The 21,261-nt window shown below is 35.2% G+C and overlaps 2 protein-coding genes across 2 annotated transcripts; one reads left to right on the forward strand and one right to left on the reverse strand.

Annotated features, from left to right (window-relative positions):
* Positions 1 to 895: 895 nt before the first annotated feature.
* LOC133331022 (cap-specific mRNA (nucleoside-2'-O-)-methyltransferase 1) lies at positions 896 to 3,926 on the reverse strand. The gene is made up of 3 exons (XM_061539422.1): positions 3,281 to 3,926; positions 2,999 to 3,220; positions 896 to 2,367 (listed from the first exon to the last, which is right to left on the reverse strand). The coding sequence occupies exons 1-3, from the start codon at positions 3,924 to 3,926 to the stop codon at positions 896 to 898; spliced, it is 2,340 nt and encodes a 779-aa protein (XP_061395406.1).
* A 7,809-nt stretch (positions 3,927 to 11,735) lies between these two features.
* On the forward strand, positions 11,736 to 12,840 carry LOC133331024 (splicing factor 3B subunit 4). The gene is made up of 3 exons (XM_061539423.1): positions 11,736 to 11,769; positions 11,822 to 11,905; positions 11,963 to 12,840. Exons 1-3 carry the CDS (start codon positions 11,736 to 11,738, stop codon positions 12,838 to 12,840), a joined length of 996 nt encoding a protein of 331 aa, XP_061395407.1.
* Positions 12,841 to 21,261: the final 8,421 nt, after the last annotated feature.

Below are 21,261 nucleotides of genomic sequence, written 5' to 3' on the forward strand. Positions count from 1 at the left end.
ATAATACACAAATTCATTAATCATTCGTCAAATAATATTTCTTGACAAAAATATATTAATAATGGTTTTTGTTTATTTTTGTCAAAAACTGATTGTCAGCATGACAATTTAATTTCTATAACAACAATGTTGTTTTTGTAAAATATTTGTTGTTGTATCTGATGCATACACCTTATTAAATACACCTTGCATTGATTCATAAGGTTAACAAGGAGGCGAATTCGAAGACATCATTAACTGTCAAATTTATTGTTTGAAAAAATATTTTTATTTGAACCAAATACAGTAAATATAGTTGTGTCTGGTTACTCGATAGTGAAAAAAAGTGAAAAATGAATGAAAATGGACTTCTTTTCAAAATCGAGTCGGAAATACGATTTAGATATTAAGTCTGTCTGCGTACTCGATATTTTGTAACAATAGTTACAAAATGTTGTTTTTTTACACAAAACTTCAGTAAAAAATATTGAATTGAGAGAGCTATTTTGAAAAACTTACTGGGAAAATTTACTCAGTAAAGTTTTGTACAAGCAAGCAAGTTTTCAACAACTTGGAAAATTTGGACAAAATGTTGTCTTTTTTACTTCTTGTAATTTGATTGTTTGAATAGAAGGATGTCACTTATTTCCACAAAATAACTTACTGAGTAATTATTACTGGAAAAGTATGCAGACATAACCATTGATTCATCCACAAACCATAAATTCCTTCTTACCAATATTTTAAAATTCATCAATTCAATAAGATTGCAACGAAAGTTCAGTTAATCCAAAAATTTCCAATATTGACCAGTACAGGTAAATTTCAATAAAGCATTTATGTTTTTTTATAAAATAAATTTATTTGTTATATTACAAAATTGTGTGAATTTCTACACTTTTTGTGTATATAAAACTTATCTATTAGAAATGAAGTGCTTAAGGTCATCACGATATAGTACCGTTTTATCCACTTTTATGCTATTTTCTTCCACCTGGCATGTATTGGTCCATTTCCAAATTAATCTTCTTGCGAATGTGTTGCGAAATGAAGCATACAAAATGTTTTGTACTTCGATTGGCATCTGATCTTTATAGTAAGAGTTATGTTTTGTTTTATCAATGTAGTAAAGCATATTTCGTGATTTGGAAATTTTTGATGTAAAGTTATGACATATCTCACACAAAAACAATAAACCACCAGGAACAAAGAATTTGCTTTCGCCGTTGTTTAGAGAAATTCCTAGACGAGATGAATTGTCCTTTAGTGTATAATGTTTCATTTCAGAAAAAAATGTTTCTAATTCTCGCAGTTTATAAAGTCTTTTGCTGCGCACTAAAAGCACATTGCCTTCTTTGAATGGTTTATTAACGCTTTTTGCAAATTTTGCACACATTTTTATACGTTCGCTTAAAGGCAGTCTTCGTATATCTTTTCCACCCAGAATAATACCGTCGATAATGTGAAGACAACAAATCCGTGTTTGTGTACGGCCTTCTCCGTTGTATTCAAAAACTAGCTCGCCATAAAAAAGTGACTTGGGTGATATCTCAAACATATGTTCAACTGGTTCCCATTTCCTCATATCAGTGTATCGGAACAGCTTGCCCCGGGTTGTACAAATAAAAAAACTGCTGGCGTTTGTGTTAGTTTCTCTTCTTCCTACTGGTACAAAATACCAGTCATAGACACTATCTATCTTTTTTGATAGGTCATCCACTGACAAAAGTTCATCTGATGCTGAGTGAAAAAACAATTTGTCCTCAAACCAATCACTAAGAAAGTCTTCAACAAACTTTTCAACAGATTTGTTCTCTGGAGCTTGTCTTAATTTATCCGGTAATTTCCACAAATCAAGACATTTTCTTCTACATTCGGATTGTCTTATTTCTTTAAGCTGTGTATTGTTACAAAATGCCGTAATTTTTTTCAATCCCAGAATTTGATTTTTTCCTATGGAATCATTCGATTTTTTAATATAATCCACGAAAGCCAAGTCTTCTCTAATAAGATCCATATCAACGATTTCTAGTACATCTTCATTATTGTTCTGATTTAGTATGTTATTGATGTTATTTAGATACTGGCATATATGATCAGTGTCGGGTTTTTTCCACTTACATACTAAATATCTTTCCGAATTTGCTGGCCTACTGCTATTTGGTTTAATTATAGAAATTTGGTCAAAGCATTTGTACATCAAAAAAATTAGGCCCACACTAAATGGGGTAAATATGTCAAACAATTTACATACGAAGCTTCCATTGTTGCGAAGTATTTTTAACGCTGTTAGACATTGGCAAAGGTATAACTGTTTAGATAAGATTTCTTGAATATTCTCTTCTCCTTCGACAGAAAATCCTCCATCTGCCATTACGAAATGGACACCTTCGACTGTGTGTTTGCGAATATAGTTATTAAACGAATCCTGGTTTGCTTCTACGTACACGTCGCCATCATTATTTACACCATAATATGGATCGAAAGACTCGGGAGACCCAGCAAAAAATTTGTCCAATTTAAAATCATTAGGGCCTTTCAAGGTAAAACCAAACCCCTTAGCTTCCCATGAATTTGATTTTTTCCTATGGAATCATTCGATTTTTTAATATAATCCACGAAAGCCAAGTCTTCTCTAATAAGATCCATATCAACGATTTCTAGTACATCTTCATTATTGTTCTGATTTAGTATGTTATTGATGTTATTTAGATACTGGCATATATGATCAGTTCGGGTTTTTTCCACTTACATACTAAATATCTTTCCGAATTTGCTGGCCTACTGCTATTTGGTTTAATTATAGAAATTTGGTCAAAGCATTTGTACATCAAAAAAATTAGGCCCACACTAAATGGGGTAAATATGTCAAACAATTTACATACGAAGCTTCCATTGTTGCGAAGTATTTTTAACGCTGTTAGACATTGGCAAAGGTATAACTGTTTAGATAAGATTTCTTGAATATTCTCTTCTCCTTCGACAGAAAATCCTCCATCTGCCATTACGAAATGGACACCTTCGACTGTGTGTTTGCGAATATAGTTATTAAACGAATCCTGGTTTGCTTCTACGTACACGTCGCCATCATTATTTACACCATAATATGGATCGAAAGACTCGGGAGACCCAGCAAAAAATTTGTCCAATTTAAAATCATTAGGGCCTTTCAAGGTAAAACCAAACCCCTTAGCTTCCCATGATTTTCGGTATAGAATGTATTCAGAAAATCCTCCGGGACCTATATCACAAGTAAAGAAAATTATGTGTATTGCGAAGAATGTATTTCATTTATATTTACCTGCGCATACATCGGCAAAGTAGAGCAGATCATTATCATTTATTAACGAGTTACCTTTCTTATCTTTAGGATTGGTAAACATAAAGTCCAACATCGAATCGATGTTTGCCATTTTAACTGCTGCTCTGTTTTGGAATATCGAACTACGTATGGTTTCAAACGGATTACTACGGGAGCGCGCTCTTCTTAAATCTACTTCATTTAGATTATCAAATACATTTTTGGCATTTAATATACCATCGAGTATATCCGGTTCCACAAATTGTGTCTCTCCTTCTAATGTTCTTTTATGTGCGCCGTATTTTATAAAGTTCATGAGGTCTTCGAACGTAAAATAAAAATTATTTTGACTTGAAATCCAAGATACCTCTTCCGGAATAAGTATTTCCTCCGTAGTAATATCTGAGTTATCTCCTAGGGCAAGAAAGGTACCTTGCTTTAATCCCAACCCTTTTCTACCATCCTGTTGAAATGCTACAATTGGTTCAAGACGACCTTGACTTTGCTTTCCAAGACCTTTGTCGGTTTCATATCCCATCTTCTTCATCATTTCCATAGCTTTGCTTGAATAACTTCTTGACCATTCTGTTTTCATTTTCTTTGGAGGGGCTTCGAACAAATCGGTTTCACTGTTGTCTTCTTCCATTTTTCGATATATTTTCTAATTTAGTGTAAGCAAAAAAATAAAAATCCCCTACTTCTATAATTTGTTTTGTTTTTGAATAAAATCGTATCTTGAGTATCTGTGGATGCACCTAATTTAAAAGCGACCGTGTCTATTGATGGTATCATGGCACAAAGAATAGGTAGTCCATTTAGAGCAGCTGATGTCTTGATTAACTGCCAAAGTGGTAAATTTTACTTGAATTCGATGTGCAATGTTGCCAACCATGTAAAATATTATATGGAAACATTTGACAGATGGTGGAGGCGAAGCGAACGTTTTATACCATAGACAGACGACAGCAAGGTAGATATACAAGGTAGCCGCATCGGCGAATTTCTACAACAAACATCGGTTGTTGTATTTTGATATGTCAAAAATATTTTGCAAAAACAAACAGATTGACAAGATTTTTTTTACAAAAATTCTTGTAGAAAATGTTAATAAAAGTAGTGCCAAAAAAGCTTTTCTAAATTCGGAGATTTTCATGTATAATTTTGTTTTTTAATTTTTTGGTTCAACACTACAACAACATTTTTGACATTTATTTGTCCAACAGCTGGGCCGATGCGGCTACCTTATTAAATATACCTTGGACGACAGCCTTAATTTGCATTAAAAAGTTCTTAATTTGAATTAATATTTACCCCTGACAGACGCGTGTTTCTGCATTTATGAACCGGTTTTTGTTTCAAAACTATTGTTTGTCTGTGTGTAGGATGAAAATGTTCACAATTGTTTCCAATATTTTTTGGGATTACATCTTTATGAAATAGATACATAACTGAATGGAAGGATAACAGCTAAAATGGTAGTAAAAAAGCTCCCGATTTGAAAAAATTTTGAAATTTGCTTTTATTGTAATATTTTTTTTCATAAACGTAAACAAATTTGACAACAATCAATTTATTTTCTTCAGCATTGCCATATTAGAATTGTTTAATTCAGTATAAATTCAGTTTGATTTTGTGCATTTACGACACATAAAAATGAGGATAATGTACAAGTTAATTTGAATTAAGACTGTTAATGCAAATTAAGGCTGTCGTCTGTCTAGGCTATTAGTTTTGATACATTACCTTATTATTGCATCATGGTTGGTAACAATGCTAAATAAATAGGTAGTACATTTAGCGCGGCTGATGTCTCGATTAACGGACATTGTACCAACCATGATGCAATAATAAGGTGATGTACCAAAACAAAAACCTTTGTTTTGTCTCGACCATCTGTCAAATTTTTTCTTATAATATATCACATGGTCGGCAACACTGCACATCAAATTCAAGCAGAAATTACTCACTCTGACAATTAATCGAGACATCAGCTGCTCTAAATGTACTAACTATTTATTTAGCATTGCTACCATCCATGATGCAATAATAAGGTAATGTATCAAAACTAAAACGTTCACTTTGCCTCCAACATCTGTCAAATGTTTCCATATAACATTTTCAATGGTTGGCAACATTGCACATCGAAATCAAGTAGAAATTACCCACTTTGACAGTTAATCAAGACATCTGCTGCGCTAAGTGGACTACCTATTTATTTAGCATTGGTACCAACCATGATGCAATAATAAGGTAATGTATAAAAACTAAAACGTTCGATTTGCCTCGATTATCTGTCAAACTTTTCCATATAATATTTCAAATGGTTGGCAACACTGCACATCGAAGTGAAGTAGAAATAACCCACCTTGACAGTTAATCAAGACATCAGCTGTGCTAAATGGACTACCTATTTATTTAACATTGGTACCAACCATGATGCAATAATAAGGTAATGTATCAAAACTAATACGTTCGCTTTGCCTCGATTATCTGTCAAACTTTTCCATATAATATTTCAAATGGTTGGCAACACTGCTCATCGAATTGAAGTAGAAATAACCCACTTTGACAGTTAATCAAGCTGTGCTAAATGGACTACCTATTCATCATGGCATAATGAATAGGTAGTCCATTTAGAGCAGCTGATGTCTTGATTAACTGTCAAAGTGAATAATTTGTTGCATGTGAAAATAATTTTTTGTATAAAAATAAAAATAAAATAAAAAAAAAAAAACACAACCGGCAGCAATTACCCGAGATGATGTGTTTGCTGCTGCCGGCCAGAAAAAAGTGAGCCGGATACAGTAAGCTCAGTACAGCGGTTGAGAAATTCATGCGTTGCCATCTGGTCTGAAATTTAGGCCTGGCAAATACAACCCTGTCGAGATGTAGGGATCAAGAGGTGAGATAAAGGAAAAATGATAAATGTCGGAAAATGCGCGAGAATCCCAGAAAAGTGGGAAAATGACATCTGGCTGCGGGGGTATAAAAGGCATAACGGGGGGGAAATTCGAGCAAATTTATTTGGTGTTTGGTCGAGAGACTATAATTTATAACAAATTTTCAAAACAAAAAAAAAACAAAAATCCCCAAGATAAACAAAAAATCCCCAAAATTTATTAAGACTTGTGTTTGTTTTTTATTGTTGAGTGCCTTATGCCTGCGAGCGAACAAAATAAAATCTCGCCAACATCCTCATCAACTAGAAAGGCAAGTCGTTGCACGGAGGAGGTCATCCGATTTTTTATTTTGGGAAATATTCGGCAAAAAGATTTATGTGGCTCACGGTTTTAGCCGTAGAATAATTGGCTGGAAGACGGTTAAGCCCAAAGTGAAGACAGCACGTCAACGCAAGCTTGGACGTAGTTGGCCAATAAATTGATGTGTCTTTCCGTCCAAAAAAATCCTGGAAAAATAAGTATCTGGAAACCAGGTAACCATTGTTTTGTCGAAATTTAAATGCCAAGAGCCTGAGCGCCTTGAAATCTGGAAGTAAAAACAAAAAATTAATAATTATTAATCAAAGACCAAATTAGAAAAAAAAATCACAAAATAACGAAAAAATCAAAAAAACAAAACAAAAACATATTTACTAAATTTTAAGTGTTAGATTAATTATGTTATGTGTTAGTATTTAGTGATTAATATCTAAGATTTGAAATTGTGAGAATTTTTAACGCCTAACAAATGCGACAAGTGTAGGGTTACCCCAAATGTCTTATTGGAAACTTGCATTTGCCTATTTGGGGACCAATTGGTAATCTCCCCTATAACGACTTAAGAGAGCTCTTTTAGGTGAGGTAATAATATAATAGAGTGGCCAGAAGGAGCCGTTTCAATAGATTGCGTGGGTAGTCTGAAACAGTGACTTATCGATAGCTTTAGGTGTTAGGAATTCAGAATATTGACTATGTGTTTATGTTAGGTTTAAGTAATCAAGAAATAATGAAATTAATAAATATTGTTTATGTGTGAATGTATAGATTAATATGAATTGCTAATTGGTTTCTGTAAGGGAGGAAGATTGGACGATGTTGCAGTAAGGTGAGTGTGTGTGGAAACAGGGGCCCTTTAAAATTAAGTGTTTATGAGGACGAGAAGGGTCAAGGTTGGGCGGGCGAAGTGCGGGAATAATGGACACCAAATTCCCTCGTTATGGTCGTATGTGTGTTGTCGTTTTTGTATTGTTGTTTTTTTGTTCTATTTTCGTTTTCCTTCTTAATTGTTCGACCCCTAGGGCTGATGGTGGACGGGTTGGGAATTCACCCCTAAAGCGGTGCCCCGACTGAGCTGGTTGGAACCCCACCAGGAGCCGCAGTAGGCGGTACGCAACAAATTTCTACTTGAATTCGATGTGCAATGTTGCCAACCATGTAAAATGTTATATGGAAACATTTGACAGATGGTGGAGGCAAAGTGAACGTTTTAGTTTTGATACATTACCTTATTATTGCATCATGGATGGTAGCAATGCTAAATAAATAGTTAGTACATTTAGAACAGCTGATGTCTCGATTAATTGTCAGAGTGAGTAATTTCTGCTTGAATTTGATGTGCAGTGTTGCCGACCATGTGATATATTATAAGAAAAAATTTGACAGATGATCGAGACAAAAACAAATGTTTTTGTTTGATGCATCACCTATTCATTGTGCCATGGGTAGTCCATTTAGAGCAGCTGATGTCTTGATTAACTGTCAAAGTGAGTAATTTTTACTTGAATTCGATGTGCAATGTTGCCAACCATGCGAAATATTATAAGGAAAAATTTGACAGATGGTCAAGACAAAAACTAGGTTTTTATTTTGATACATCACCTTATTATTGAATCATGGTTGGTACCATGGCACAATGAATAGGTAGTCCATTTAGAGCAGCTGATGTCTCGATTAACTGTCAATATGGGTAATTTCTACTTAAATTCAATGTGCAATGTTGCCAACCACGTGAAATATTATAAGGGCAAATTTGACAGATTTTCGAGACAAAAACAAAGGTTTTTGTTTTGGTGGGTAATTTCTACTTGAATTTGATGTACAGTGTTGCCAACCATGTGATATATTATAAGAAAAAATTTGACAGATGGTCGAGACAAAAACAAAGGTTTTTGTTTGATGCATCACCTTATTATTGCATAATGGCTGGTACAAATTGTTACTGTACATGGCCCAAAATTAAGGTAGTCCGATAAGGCCAGGCGATTTCACCCGTGCTGACAAAATGCTTTCATATTTGACCATTTTGACAGTTTGGAGGGAATTTTCAACTAAATTTGCCGCTAATATTCGCCTCGAAAAGTTTGACAGATAATCGAGGCAAAGCGAACGTTTTAGTTTTGATACATTACCTTATTATTGCATTATGGTTGGTACCAATGCTAAATAAATAGGTAGTCCATTTAGCGCAGCTGATGTCTTGATTAACTGTCAAAGTGGGTAATTTCTACTTGAATTCGAGTGCAGTGTTGCCAACCATTTGAAATGTTATATGGAAAAGTTTGACAAAGGTTGTTGTTGTGATACATCACCTTATTATTGCATCATGGTACCGACCAAGGTATATTTAATAAGGTAGTCGCAATCGGCCCAGCTGTTGGTGCAAATAAATGTCAAAAATTTTGTTGTAATGTTGAACCAAAAAATTAAAAAAACAAAATTATAAATGAAAATCTCCGAATTTCGAAGAGTTTGTTTGGCAATACTTTTATTAACATTTTCTACAAGAATTTGTGTAAAAAATATTGTCAATCTGTTTGTTTTGGCAAAATATTTTTGACATATCAAAATACAACAACCGATGTTTGTTCTAGAAATTCGCCGATGCGGCTACCTTGTATATCTACCTTGGTACCAACTATTGAGTAAACAGACATACCTATTATTAATGCATCATGGTGTTTGCTTGGGTTGCGTAATCTAGTTCACGAAGCGGAGCGATCTTTCTCGTTCCTTTTTTAAAAATAAACCAGTTCCTTAATATAGTTCCATACAGTTCCTTTGAATCTATCTTTAATCGGTCGTTTTGTTTATTTTTGCCCTCATAATTCTGTGTAGATTTGTTAATAGATGAAAAAGTTGAAAATTGTTCAAAAATTAAAAAAAATTCACAAAATATTTTTTTAATAAATAAATAACATATTTTAAATAAATAAAATAAGTTTATTATTTACACAATAATAAATTAATTTGAAAAACGAGTGAGAAGGAATGAAGAATATAGGAATGAAGAAACGAGATCAAAAAGGAACGGGATCAAAAAAGGAACAAGATCAGAAGAATGAACTATATTAATTAAAGAGCTAGAACTAGTTCCGATCGTTCCTTTCTCGGAATATTTCCAATGAACTAGTTCGTTTCGGAACTACCCAACTCTAGTGTTTGCAGAAGAAGAAAAATACGCAGGATTAATTATAGAGTTGGGCAATCTAGTTCACGTAGCGGATCGATCATTCTCGTTTCTTTTTTAAAAAGGAACTAGTTCCTTAAGGTAGTTCCTTTGAACTATGTAATTACTTCATAATTAAGAGTCGAACCACGAATGAGAGAGGGAACAACGCTCGTCTGTACATGGCATTAGACTTTTCAATACAAAAAGTCGATTAATCGAAAGTCGATTTACTTATCCCTAATCATAATTTGCCTAAACCTCATTCGTAAACAACACGGTTTCCATTTTCCATTTAGTCATCCCACCTCATTCGTAAACTTTCGGTTATACCATTTTGAGTTCATCTTTATCGGCCATTTTGTCTTCTCCTCCCATTCGTTAGCAGGTGGAACGTTTTTCAATTTTTTCAATCGTGGTTTTTATTTTAGCTCCGTTCCAAAACCTAAAAGAATTGGCATGTTTACTAGATTTGCGTTCCCGAACTTTTCAAATTATTTTGTACTCTGAGACTTGAAATGTTTCCCTTTTACTAGCTTTACTATTAAACAAGTGAAAAAGCGTTAAGTTCGGCCGGGCCGAACTTTGGATACCCTCCACCACAGGTATACTGACAGGTATTTGAAATGAAAAAGTGGACCGATATTTATAATTTTAAATAGCGATATTTGGTACCCAATATGACCCCACTGTACCAAATTTCAGCGAATTCGGTTGAAAATCGCGCTTAAGAACCCCAAAATACCGAAAATTTGGGGTGCCCTTATATGGGGGCTACCAGAAAAAGTGGGCCGATATTTATAATTTTTAGTAGAGATATTTGGTACGCAATATGAACCCAATGTACAAAATTGCAGCGAATTCGGTTGAAAAGCGCGCTCAAGAACCCCAAAATACCGAAATTGGGGGGTACCCTTATATGGGGGATATCCGAAAAAATTGACCTATATTTAAATTTTTTTGTGGAGAGATTTGGTACCTGCTAAGAACTCAAAATACTAAATTACAGCCAATTCGGTGAAAAATACGATAAAAACCCAAAAAATACTGAAAATTAGGAGGTACAGTTATATGGGGGCTACAAGAAAAAGTGGACATATATTTATAATTTTTTGTGGATACATGTACTACAAATTCGCTTGAAAAACGCGCTCAAGAACCCCAAAATACCGAAAATTGGGGGTACCCTTATATGGGAGCTATGCCTAAACGTGGACCGATATATCCCATCTTCGAACTGCAGACAAAAGACAACCCTATGCAAAATGTCAGCACCCTATCTCAATTCCTTCAGAAGATAGCGTGATTACAACAGACGGACGGACATGGCTAGATCGTCTTAGAATTTTACCCTGATCAAGAATATATATACTTTATAGGGTCGGAAATGAATATTTCGATGAGTTACAAACGGAATGACAAAATTAATGTACCCTCCATACTATGGTGGAGGGTATAAAAAGTACTGGAACAGACCATTTGTTGGCGAAGGTTTGCGTACGACGTCGCTTGAGTCTTGGCAGAACGACGATTAACAAGCGAATTTTATGAAGGCTGGAGTCTTGGAGGCTTCCCACTGTTCTTTTGAATCTCTCTCTCTCTCTCTTTTATTATTTTTTTTTCGTTTTTCCATATATAGTTCCTTTGCTCCATATAGTTCCTTTGATCCATATAGTACCTTTGCTCCATATAATTCCTTTAGTCCATACAATTTCTTTGCTCCATATAGTTCCGACTCCTACATAGTTCTTTTGAATCTCTCTCTTTCATCATTCTTTTTTTCGTTTTTCCATATATAATTCCTTTGCTCCATATAGTTCCTTTGCTCTTTATAGTTCCTATGCTCCGTACAGTTCCTTTGCTTCAAATAGTTCAAAAAAGGAACTGGATCAGAGAAAGGAATTATATTAATTAAACAACTGGAACTAGTTCCGTTCGTTCCTTTCTCGGAATAGTTCCAATGAACTAGTTCGTTCCGGAACTACCCAACTCTAGTAACTCTAGGTGCAGAAGAAGAAAAATACGCAGTAAAGCATTTTATTTGGATTGTTGAATTTTGGTAAATTTATTAATGGCAGCTGGACCCATAGCCGAAAGGAATCAAGGTAAGTAAATGTATATAAATATCTAAAGTTATATTTAGAAATTTGCTTTCAGATGCCACCATATATGTTGGCGGTCTTGATGATAAAGTCTCTGAAACCTTGTTGTGGGAACTTTTTGTACAGGGCGGACCTGTTGGTAAGTAAATATCGTTATATACAGTCGTACATGGATTATTGTTAATTATAATTGTAGTTAACGTGCACATGCCTAAGGACAGAGTCACACAAATGCACCAAGGTTATGGCTTTGTTGAATTTTTAAGTGAAGATGATGCGGACTATGCTATAAAAATAATGAACATGATAAAATTATATGGAAAGCCAATAAGAGTGAATAAGGCATCAGCACATCAAAAGAATTTGGATGTGGGTGCTAACATATTCATTGGAAACCTAGACTCAGAAGTTGACGAGAAATTGCTCTATGATACTTTTTCCGCATTTGGTGTAATATTGCAAACACCAAAAATAATGCGAGATCCAGAAACGGGCAATTCGAAGGGCTTTGCTTTTATAAATTTTGCTAGTTTTGAAGCATCGGATGCAGCGATGGATGCGATGAATGGGCAATATCTTTGTAACCGACCTATATCTGTGTCGTATGCTTTTAAAAGGGATTCGAAGGGTGAGCGTCATGGATCAGCAGCAGAAAGGCTTTTAGCCGCACAAAACCCGTCTTCACATGCCGACAGACCACATCAGCTATTTGCGGACGCTCCAGTTCCGAATATGATTCCTGTTATGCCAGGACAAATTATACCCCCTCCATTATTGGCACCACCGCCCCCCCCGACTGCGAATACATCCGCCATGTTACCACCTCCTCCGCCAGTTCCTCCGCCACAGGCATCGTTTGTACCTCCACCTCCCTTACCACCTATTGGTGGGGCTCAAACTTTGCCACATCCGGTAGGAATTCCTCCTCCACCCAGGATGTTACCCCCCGGTGCGTGGCCATCTGGAACTCCTGCCCCACCTCCACCAAACTGGAGACCACCCTCCAATTTTGCCCCAGCGCCGTTTCCTCCTACACAATTTAATGGCGAGCAACCAGTCGGTTTCCAATATTAACAAATAATTCATACATTAACAAATATTAAGATTTAATAAAACAAAACATGCTACATGTACAGTTGTGTTCATTAAAATAGTAGTGCAGTTGGATTGTAAGTACTGTTTAGAAACACTTAAGTTTTTCTAATTAAATTGCGCAAATAAATAGTTTTATTATTTTTTTATAATTTTCAACACATTTTTCCCGAAACTTTTTTCTTGTAACTTAACGGCCCCTCGTAATATAATGCCGTACTGCTACTGTGTAGTACTCTTCAATAAAAAAAATGCATGGCATTAAATAAGGTGAATTCATGAATTAGTCTTCTCTTCATGTCAACATTTTAATCGCGAAATACCAACCAGAAGATTTCTAATTCGCCTTCCTGTTAACATTATGGATATTGTATATTGTTTTTAACACCCTACCTAAAATTCAACTAGCTCGTTCGATGTTTTTCAAAGTTACCCATGGTACAATTATAAAAGGTAACAGCAAATCCCAGCTGATTTGATTCCAACGTAATACTAGTGTCAATATGAATTTGACAAATTATGTTTTTAAAAATCACCCAACAGGAAAATTGGGAAAGCATACAATTTAAAATTGTTCTGTATTAAATGTGTTCCTGTTTTCAATTTACTCAATCTGCCTGCTGGGAAAGTTTGAGGAAGCAAATCTTTCTTCAAGGAATAACTCGCTATTCCCTGCATTTTCATATGTGTTACACATATATATGGCAATGGCTCAATTATAGGAAAGATGTGGAATAGATAGAAATATAAATTTGATAGATTTTCATTCATGCTTTTCAATTTTTATTTTGAGGATTCGAAAATATTTCATTTTCAAAATAAAAATAATTTGATGATAATTTGTTTGTTTATTTACATTTTTCTGTCAAATGAGTTGACAGAACTTACAACAACAAATTTCCATGTGGTTGTTGTATCGTTTTTTGTACAACAACACTTGCTGTTACCTTCTATTATTATACCATGAAAGTTACCTAACAAAGTTCCTAACAGCCTTACCTAAAATTCAACTAGCTCGTTCGACGTTTTTCACCACAAAAGTAGAACACATGTATTTATATGAATGTTACCGAAATACGTCGACGTACAAATTTTCAAAGTTGAAAAAATTCAACTATGACAGAACGTAGTTTTGTTTTTTTCTTTTGTTGAAAAAAGAAACAAAACATAAAGAAATATATTTTTTTCAATAAGAATGTGAAATATTTGAACACATTTTATAATTTCTTAATTTTATTTCGCGATTTTGTTTAGTTCGCAAAGAGAAATAGATTCGACGTATTTGGGTAATACGGCCGTACAAAACATTTTGTCATGGTGGGGAAGTCGAATATTTTTGTACGCTTCGTTGAATTTTAGGTAACGTTGTAAATTTCAACGAGGCGTACAAAAATATTCAACTTCCTTACTTGGCAAAATGTTTTGTACAGCCGTCATACCCAAATACGTCGAATCCATATTTCTTAGCGAACAAAACAAAATCGCGAAACAAAATTAAAAAATTACAGAATGTGTTCAAATATTTAAAATTCTTGTTTAAAAATTGATATCTTCTTTTTGTTTTGTTTATATTTTCAACAAAAGAAAAAAATAAAATCCATGTTCTGTCATAGTTGAATTTTTTTAACTTTGTAAATTGAAAAATAATAGAATTGTGAAGGAATAAAAAAAACAACTGAATTTACTACTCAAAACGCAATTTTTGGTACAAAAATCGATTTTTTGATTGATAGAAGAGTTTGCCATACACTAGTCAATCTCACACATACACAAAGGAGTTCATCGTTAAGGACAGCTGAGGTATATTTAATAATGTTGTTGTAATGTAGAACCAAAAATGTTGTTGTAATGTAGAACCAAAAAATTAAAAAAAATATATAAATGAAAATCTCCGAATTTTGAAGAGCTTGTTTGGGAATACCTTTATTAACATTTTCCACAAGAATTTGTGGAATCTGTTTGTTTTGGCAAAATATATTCGACAAATAAAAATCAGCGTTCGAAAATAAAGATAATGGTACCGTTCCATAGTGTTCTGTACCGTACCAAGGTGGATAGGTACACTAAAATAACGTACTGTATCGGTACACAAACACTAAAAATATTTTTAGCGTTACTGTTCCGGAGCGCAACGAAAATCTTAGCGTACCTGCTGCGGTACACTAAAAAATCGTAGTGTACCGGCAGCGGTACACAAAAATCGTAGTGTACCGACTGCGGTACATTAAAAATCGTTGTGTTCCACTGGTCGGAACACTAAAAATCTTAGTGTTCCACTTGCCGGAACACTAAAAATCGCAGTGTTCCGGCGGTGGTACACCAAAAATCGTAGTGTTCCACTGGTCGGAACAATACAAATCGTATACACGTCTGTTTTTGAGGTAATATGAGATCAAATAATAAAAAAATAAAACTGAATATAACTTTATTTGCAATTACAAAAGTGAAAATGTCCATTTGAAATAGGTATTTTGGCCAGGTTTTGTGAAAAAATTATACAGCTTTGGATACAATTTTCATTAATTTACACAACGAACATGATTTTCCCATAATATTGGGAGATCTCCTTGTAGAATTGTTTCTTAAAACAATTATACCTGTATCCATCTATGATTCATACTTTTAGGAAATTTTAGCAAAAATATTCAAAATATAAATTTTATTCATACAAAAATAAAATATAATAAATACATATTTTTGTGTTCCGACAAATGGAACACTACGATTTTTAGTGTTCCGCCAAATGGAACACTGCGATTTTTAGTGTTCCGGCCAGTGGAACACTACGATTTTTAGTGTTCCTTCAAGTGGAACACTACGATTTTTAGTGTTCCATCAAGTGGAACACTACGATTTTTAGTGTTCCTTCAAGTGGAACACTACGATTTTTAGTGTTCCGACCGCGGTACGCTACGATTTTTTAGTGTTCCGACTGCGGTACACTAAGATTTTTAGTGCTCCGACCGCGGTACATTACGAATTTCGTTGCGCTCCGGAACACTAACAGTAAAGTATTTTATAATGTTTGTGTACCGGAACACTAACGCTAAAAATTTTTTAGTGTTTGTGTTCCTGGTACGGTACACTACGATAGTGTACCGTTTTTTTGCGAACACTGGTAGCAATACTCGGCATCAGTTATGTATAACTTCAAATAACTAAAAAATCCTTTCACTAAATATGAAAACTGCCTTGAGTATTCTTCATTAACTTTGTCAACTATATCTGTGTAAAATTTCATCAATCTAAGTTAATTTATTAGGCAGTAATTAAGGGTTTTCTCAATGTGGCTATATCAACACTAGCAAAGATGCATGTTTCTTAAGAAAAAAATAGTGAGCATGCCGATTTTAAAAGACACGTAACTTTATTAAAATTATATATTTTTCACCCGGATTTTCTTCTTAATTGTTAGCAACATGTAGGGAAACACTTTAGAATTTAAAATCATTTAGAAATGTTTGTAATTATTATACTTTTATGGATGCCGCCCTTAGGAACAAAAACAAAATAGATTTCTATAGTCGGCATAATGGCACTTATAAGCACATTTTCGATCCTTTTGGGTCAATATCTGGAAAAAATTAAATAAGTATTCTATATTCTGAATCGTTTATAAAACAAATTAATTTTGAGTGGGTTTGCCCAATATCCAACATTTGTAACCTATAAAGTAAATGTATAAGACATGCCGAGTATTGTTCCTCGAGTATAGCCGAGTATAGTTCCTCGAAGCCACTGATAGTCTCTACCGTCTATCTTCCCTTTGAGGCTCCTGACCCGCCCGGTACGGTGGTATGCCGCCTATTGGAGGAGATGGGCAGAGTTGGTGATATCATCATCGGATGTGACGCCAACGCACATCACTTCCATTGGGGAAGCAGCAACACAAATACAAGAGGTGAGTCCATTTTCGAGTTTATACTTAGCTATAATCTTAGAATTTGTAATAGAGGCAATACACCAACTTTTGTAAATAGGGTGAGAGGTGAAGTCATCGACATAACCCTCACAATTATGGACGACTCTGGGGTCATAAACTGGGAGATGTCTGAGAAATGTTCCTTTTCGGATCATAGACTCATATCTTTCCAGATTCCTACATCTAGAGCTAAACAGAAACCTTATAGGAATCCTCGGAAGACGAACTGGGACAAATTCAAAGCTAAAACAGCAGTCTCTATCCGGGATCGTAATGATCTCAAAACGACTGAGGATGTTGAATTAGCTGTGAAAAATGTCACGGCCACTCTTCTGAAGAGCTATGAGGCTTCTTGTCCCCTAACATACCCTGGGAAGAAATCTCAGCCGGTATGGTGGTCACAAGACCTTGCGTATTAAGTATTAAGCGAAGTGATGGTACGTGGATAAACTCTGGTAGTGAGACTCTTGATCTTCTATCATCAACCCACTTTCCTGGTTGCAAGGACTATGGGGAAGATGCGCAGTGTGTGCATCAGCCTACAGTTCGGACGAGGGAAGAGGAGAAGTTGATAGAAGATACTATAAGATACCCAAAACTGATATGGGCGATAAACAGTTTTCAACACTATAAATCTCCTGGTCCAGATAGTATAATACCGGCCATGCTGCAACACGCAGATGAACGAATAATATCATTTCTGCAGGACATTTTTAGAGCTTGTTTACTTCGGTTGTACATACCAAGTCTATGGAAATAGGTTACCGTGACCTTCATCCCGAAAGCCGAGTCATACGTTACCTAAAGACTATAGACCGATTAGCCTTTCTTCCTTTCTACTAAAAACATTAGAAAGGTTACTAGACTCAGAAATTAGAAATACCATTGACCGTAGTAAACTTAGTAAATCGCAGCATGCCTACATCAAAGGTAGATCAGTGGATACAGCTCTGCATGAGGTGGTTGGATGCATCGAGAAGAATATGGCAGCATTCCTCGATATCGAAGGAGCTTTCAACAATGTGAAGCTAGAAGCCATCCATTCTGCTCTCGTAGGCATAGGTATCCCCTCACTCCTTATGGAATGGATTGATAGAATGCAGGAAAGCAGAATTATCAACTCATCCTTAGGAGAGAGTTGCGTGAGGAAATCTGTCAACAGAGATACACCTCAGGGAGTACTTTCCCCCTTTTGTGACTTCTGGTGATAAATGAGATACTTATGAAATTCAATCATCTCAGGATAAAGGCGGTAGCCTATGCCGATGATGTAGTCTTCCTGGTTGGGGGTAAGTTTATAACGACAATATCAGACATCCTGGAGGGTGCCCTTTCAACCCTGTCTAATAGGGCTTGCACCAAAGGTCTTGGTGTAAACCCCACAAAAACCAAACTGGTGCTCTTCACTAGGAAGCACAAAATTCCTAGTTTCCATCTGCCATCACTTGGAGGAGTGATTAACCCTTTCTGATGAAGCTAAATATCTTGGCACTATCCTAGACGGCAAGTTACTGTGGAATAGGAATGTTGAGGAACGCTCCAAGAAGGGATTGCTGGCACTCTATTCATGCAAGAATTCCATAGGCAATAGTTGGGGATTGAGACCCGGAATTATACACTGGCTGTATACGATGTTTGTCTTGTCTGGTGACAAGGGGTGAACAAAAATAAACTGTTGACAAAACTCAGCTTAGTACAGCGATCGGTTTCAATTCTGATCACCGGAGCATTAAGAAGTACTCCACAGGCAGCCTTGAATGCAATCTTGAATCTCCAACCATTGGATATTCTGATCAAATTCCAGGCGGCCAGGTGTGCCCTCAGACTCCGGGAAACAGATGCCTTGAAATCGCTGAACTATGGCCATGCCAGCATCTTAAACATAACGGGGGTCATGCCAGCATCTTTTTAGGGGGATAGTCATATCAGTGATTATATTCCCCCCATAGGGACTTTAATGACATCAAAGTTGAATTTCCTAGTAGGGAATCCTGGACTAGTGGCTCCCTCTGCCTCTGCCAGGTCAGTCAATCACGAAAGCGGCAATCACCGAGATAGTAAAAGCACTTAATGCCGACATTACGGGACCGGTGACTATTTATGTAGATAGTCAGGCGGCCCTGAAAGCGGTGAAGCCGCATACTATAAACTCGAAAGCAGTTAATGATTGTAAGACCGCTCTGAATGATATACGACAGATAGTTGGGCTATGCTGGGTTCCAGGACATAACGACATTGAAGGTCCAGTCCAGTCTTGAGCACATCCTCTGCAAATGTCCATCGCTGATCAGCAGAAGATATAAAAAGTTTGGATGTTATGAAATTGATAATCTGGTCTTCTTCTCCAAAATAGACCCTAACCAAATTCTAGGCTTTGTAAAAAAATTGACTTGGCTAAAATAATCTCTCTTCCGCCCCATTTTTTTCTCTTCCGCTATCTTTTTTCTTTTCTTTATAGGTACACTTATACATAAAGGATGATCACAATGGACATAGTTTCCGAGTGGACGGTTGTATACAACAACCGTACATCTCTAACCTAAACTACTTGAAAATCTTCTTTAAACTCTTGAAATAGACCAAATATGCTTCGCAAAGTCGATATAAATTAAAATTGAATTGAATGTTAACAAAACATTAAGTCCCGTTCCAGAACATAAAAGAATCTACTCATTTTACAAGTTTTGCAACTTTTTACTCGAAAACCGTTCCTGAACCCACAAAACTGGTAAAACATTGAATAAAATTTAAGAGAGCACAATACAAACTGACGTTCTTATTGTAAACTTTTTACTCGATAAATTTGAACGAGTAAAAATGGTAAACAGGAATACCTACTTCTGATTGGTTTTTATGTTGATTTTGAAGTATTGCCATCTAATTTTGGCATATTTACTAGATTTTCGTTCTTGAACATTTTAAAATAATTTGTACTTTGAGAGCAATTTTGAAATGTTTCTACTTTACTAGCTTCGCTATTAAAAAAGTACTGGAACAGACCAATTAATATTTTCGTTTTGACGTGTAACATATTTCGTATGTATATATACTGTTACGTTCTTGGGTTTTACTTAATCCCGTGTAGACGTTGTTTTATTTCCCAGTACAGTTCGCACTAAATAAAACGCGGGTTCTTTCTGATTACGATTATTACAATGATTTTATTGACACAACTTTACTTTGCACGTTACGTTACAGCTTTACGTTACTTGACTGTTTCAATTCGCGATCTGATTCACAACTGACTAACTGCCTTGCCATTTCCCCTATTTATATGAGCCTTGCCTGTCGTTACAGAAGTTTTTAGACGATCTGGTAACACCTAGATTACGAACAATCTACCAATGCAACAAACACATATAAACTTACATTGAGTGAACAATAACAACACATATACAGGCGAGGGAGTACAAAGAAAGAGGGATTAAGCGATCATCAATGATGACGTTTAACAAGAATTGTACGTCAACAACAAAATAGACAATAAAAGAGGAAATGGAAGGATGTAGAAAAATCTATACAGTAGTTGTTCTTGTGAAATTCTTAAATTAACTTAAATCTAAAGTTATATTCGTAACAATACGTTTCAAAATATGATTTGACAGCAAACATAATACTCAGCCCAAGGTATATTAAGAAGGTAACCGTATCAAACCAGCTGATGGTAACATCAAATCCATTTCCAAATAAAAATTGAACAAAAAAAAAATAAATAAATAAAAAAATAAGAAAACAAGGGATAAAAAAGAAAGGCAGAGCGGTAGACCATCAAGATTACTTTTATAAGAATACCATGGAATCAAAAACAAGACTTTGGGATCAAAAAAGATTTGGTTCGATGGGACATTTTTATGTTCTCTGTATGATATTGTTTTTTTTTTTTCAAATTGCATGTGAGGGAATAAAAGCACTACGGAAAAATGGTCCAAATCTTGTTATCTCTCTATACACCCGATGGCACCAACATTATTGCATTTAAGACGCTCTTCTAAAGTTACTTTTTATACAAAAATCAGATATTCACACAAACATTTACAATTTTAAAAATTAAAAAAAAAATAAACAAATAATTTTCATTTTTCAAAATGCTTAATTCTGATTGGTTGATTTTAATTTGCCTCGAGTTTTTTACATCATGACGTAATTATTATTATTCGACTTGTTAACAATTTTGACATATCATGTTCCCAACTCGCCGATGCGGCTACCTTATATATCTGCCTTGACTCAGCCAAGGTAGATATATAAGGTAGCCGCATAGGCGAATTTCTACAACAAACATCATTTGTTGTATTTTTCTCAGTGTTCGCAAAAAAAAAAAACGGTACACTATCGTAGTGTACCGTACCAGGAACACAAACACTAAAAAATTTTTAGCGTTAATGTTCCGGTACACAAACATTATAAAATATTTTAGTGTTACTGTTCCGGAGCGCAACGAAATTCGTAGTGTACCGCAGACGGAGCGCAACGAAATTCGT

This window comes from Musca vetustissima, unplaced genomic scaffold (assembly GCF_032173495.1).
Source record: "Musca vetustissima isolate MV318-11 ecotype Yass unplaced genomic scaffold, APGP_CSIRO_Mvet_v1 utg2887, whole genome shotgun sequence".
In the NCBI taxonomy this organism is placed as follows: Eukaryota; Metazoa; Arthropoda; class Insecta; order Diptera; family Muscidae; genus Musca; species Musca vetustissima.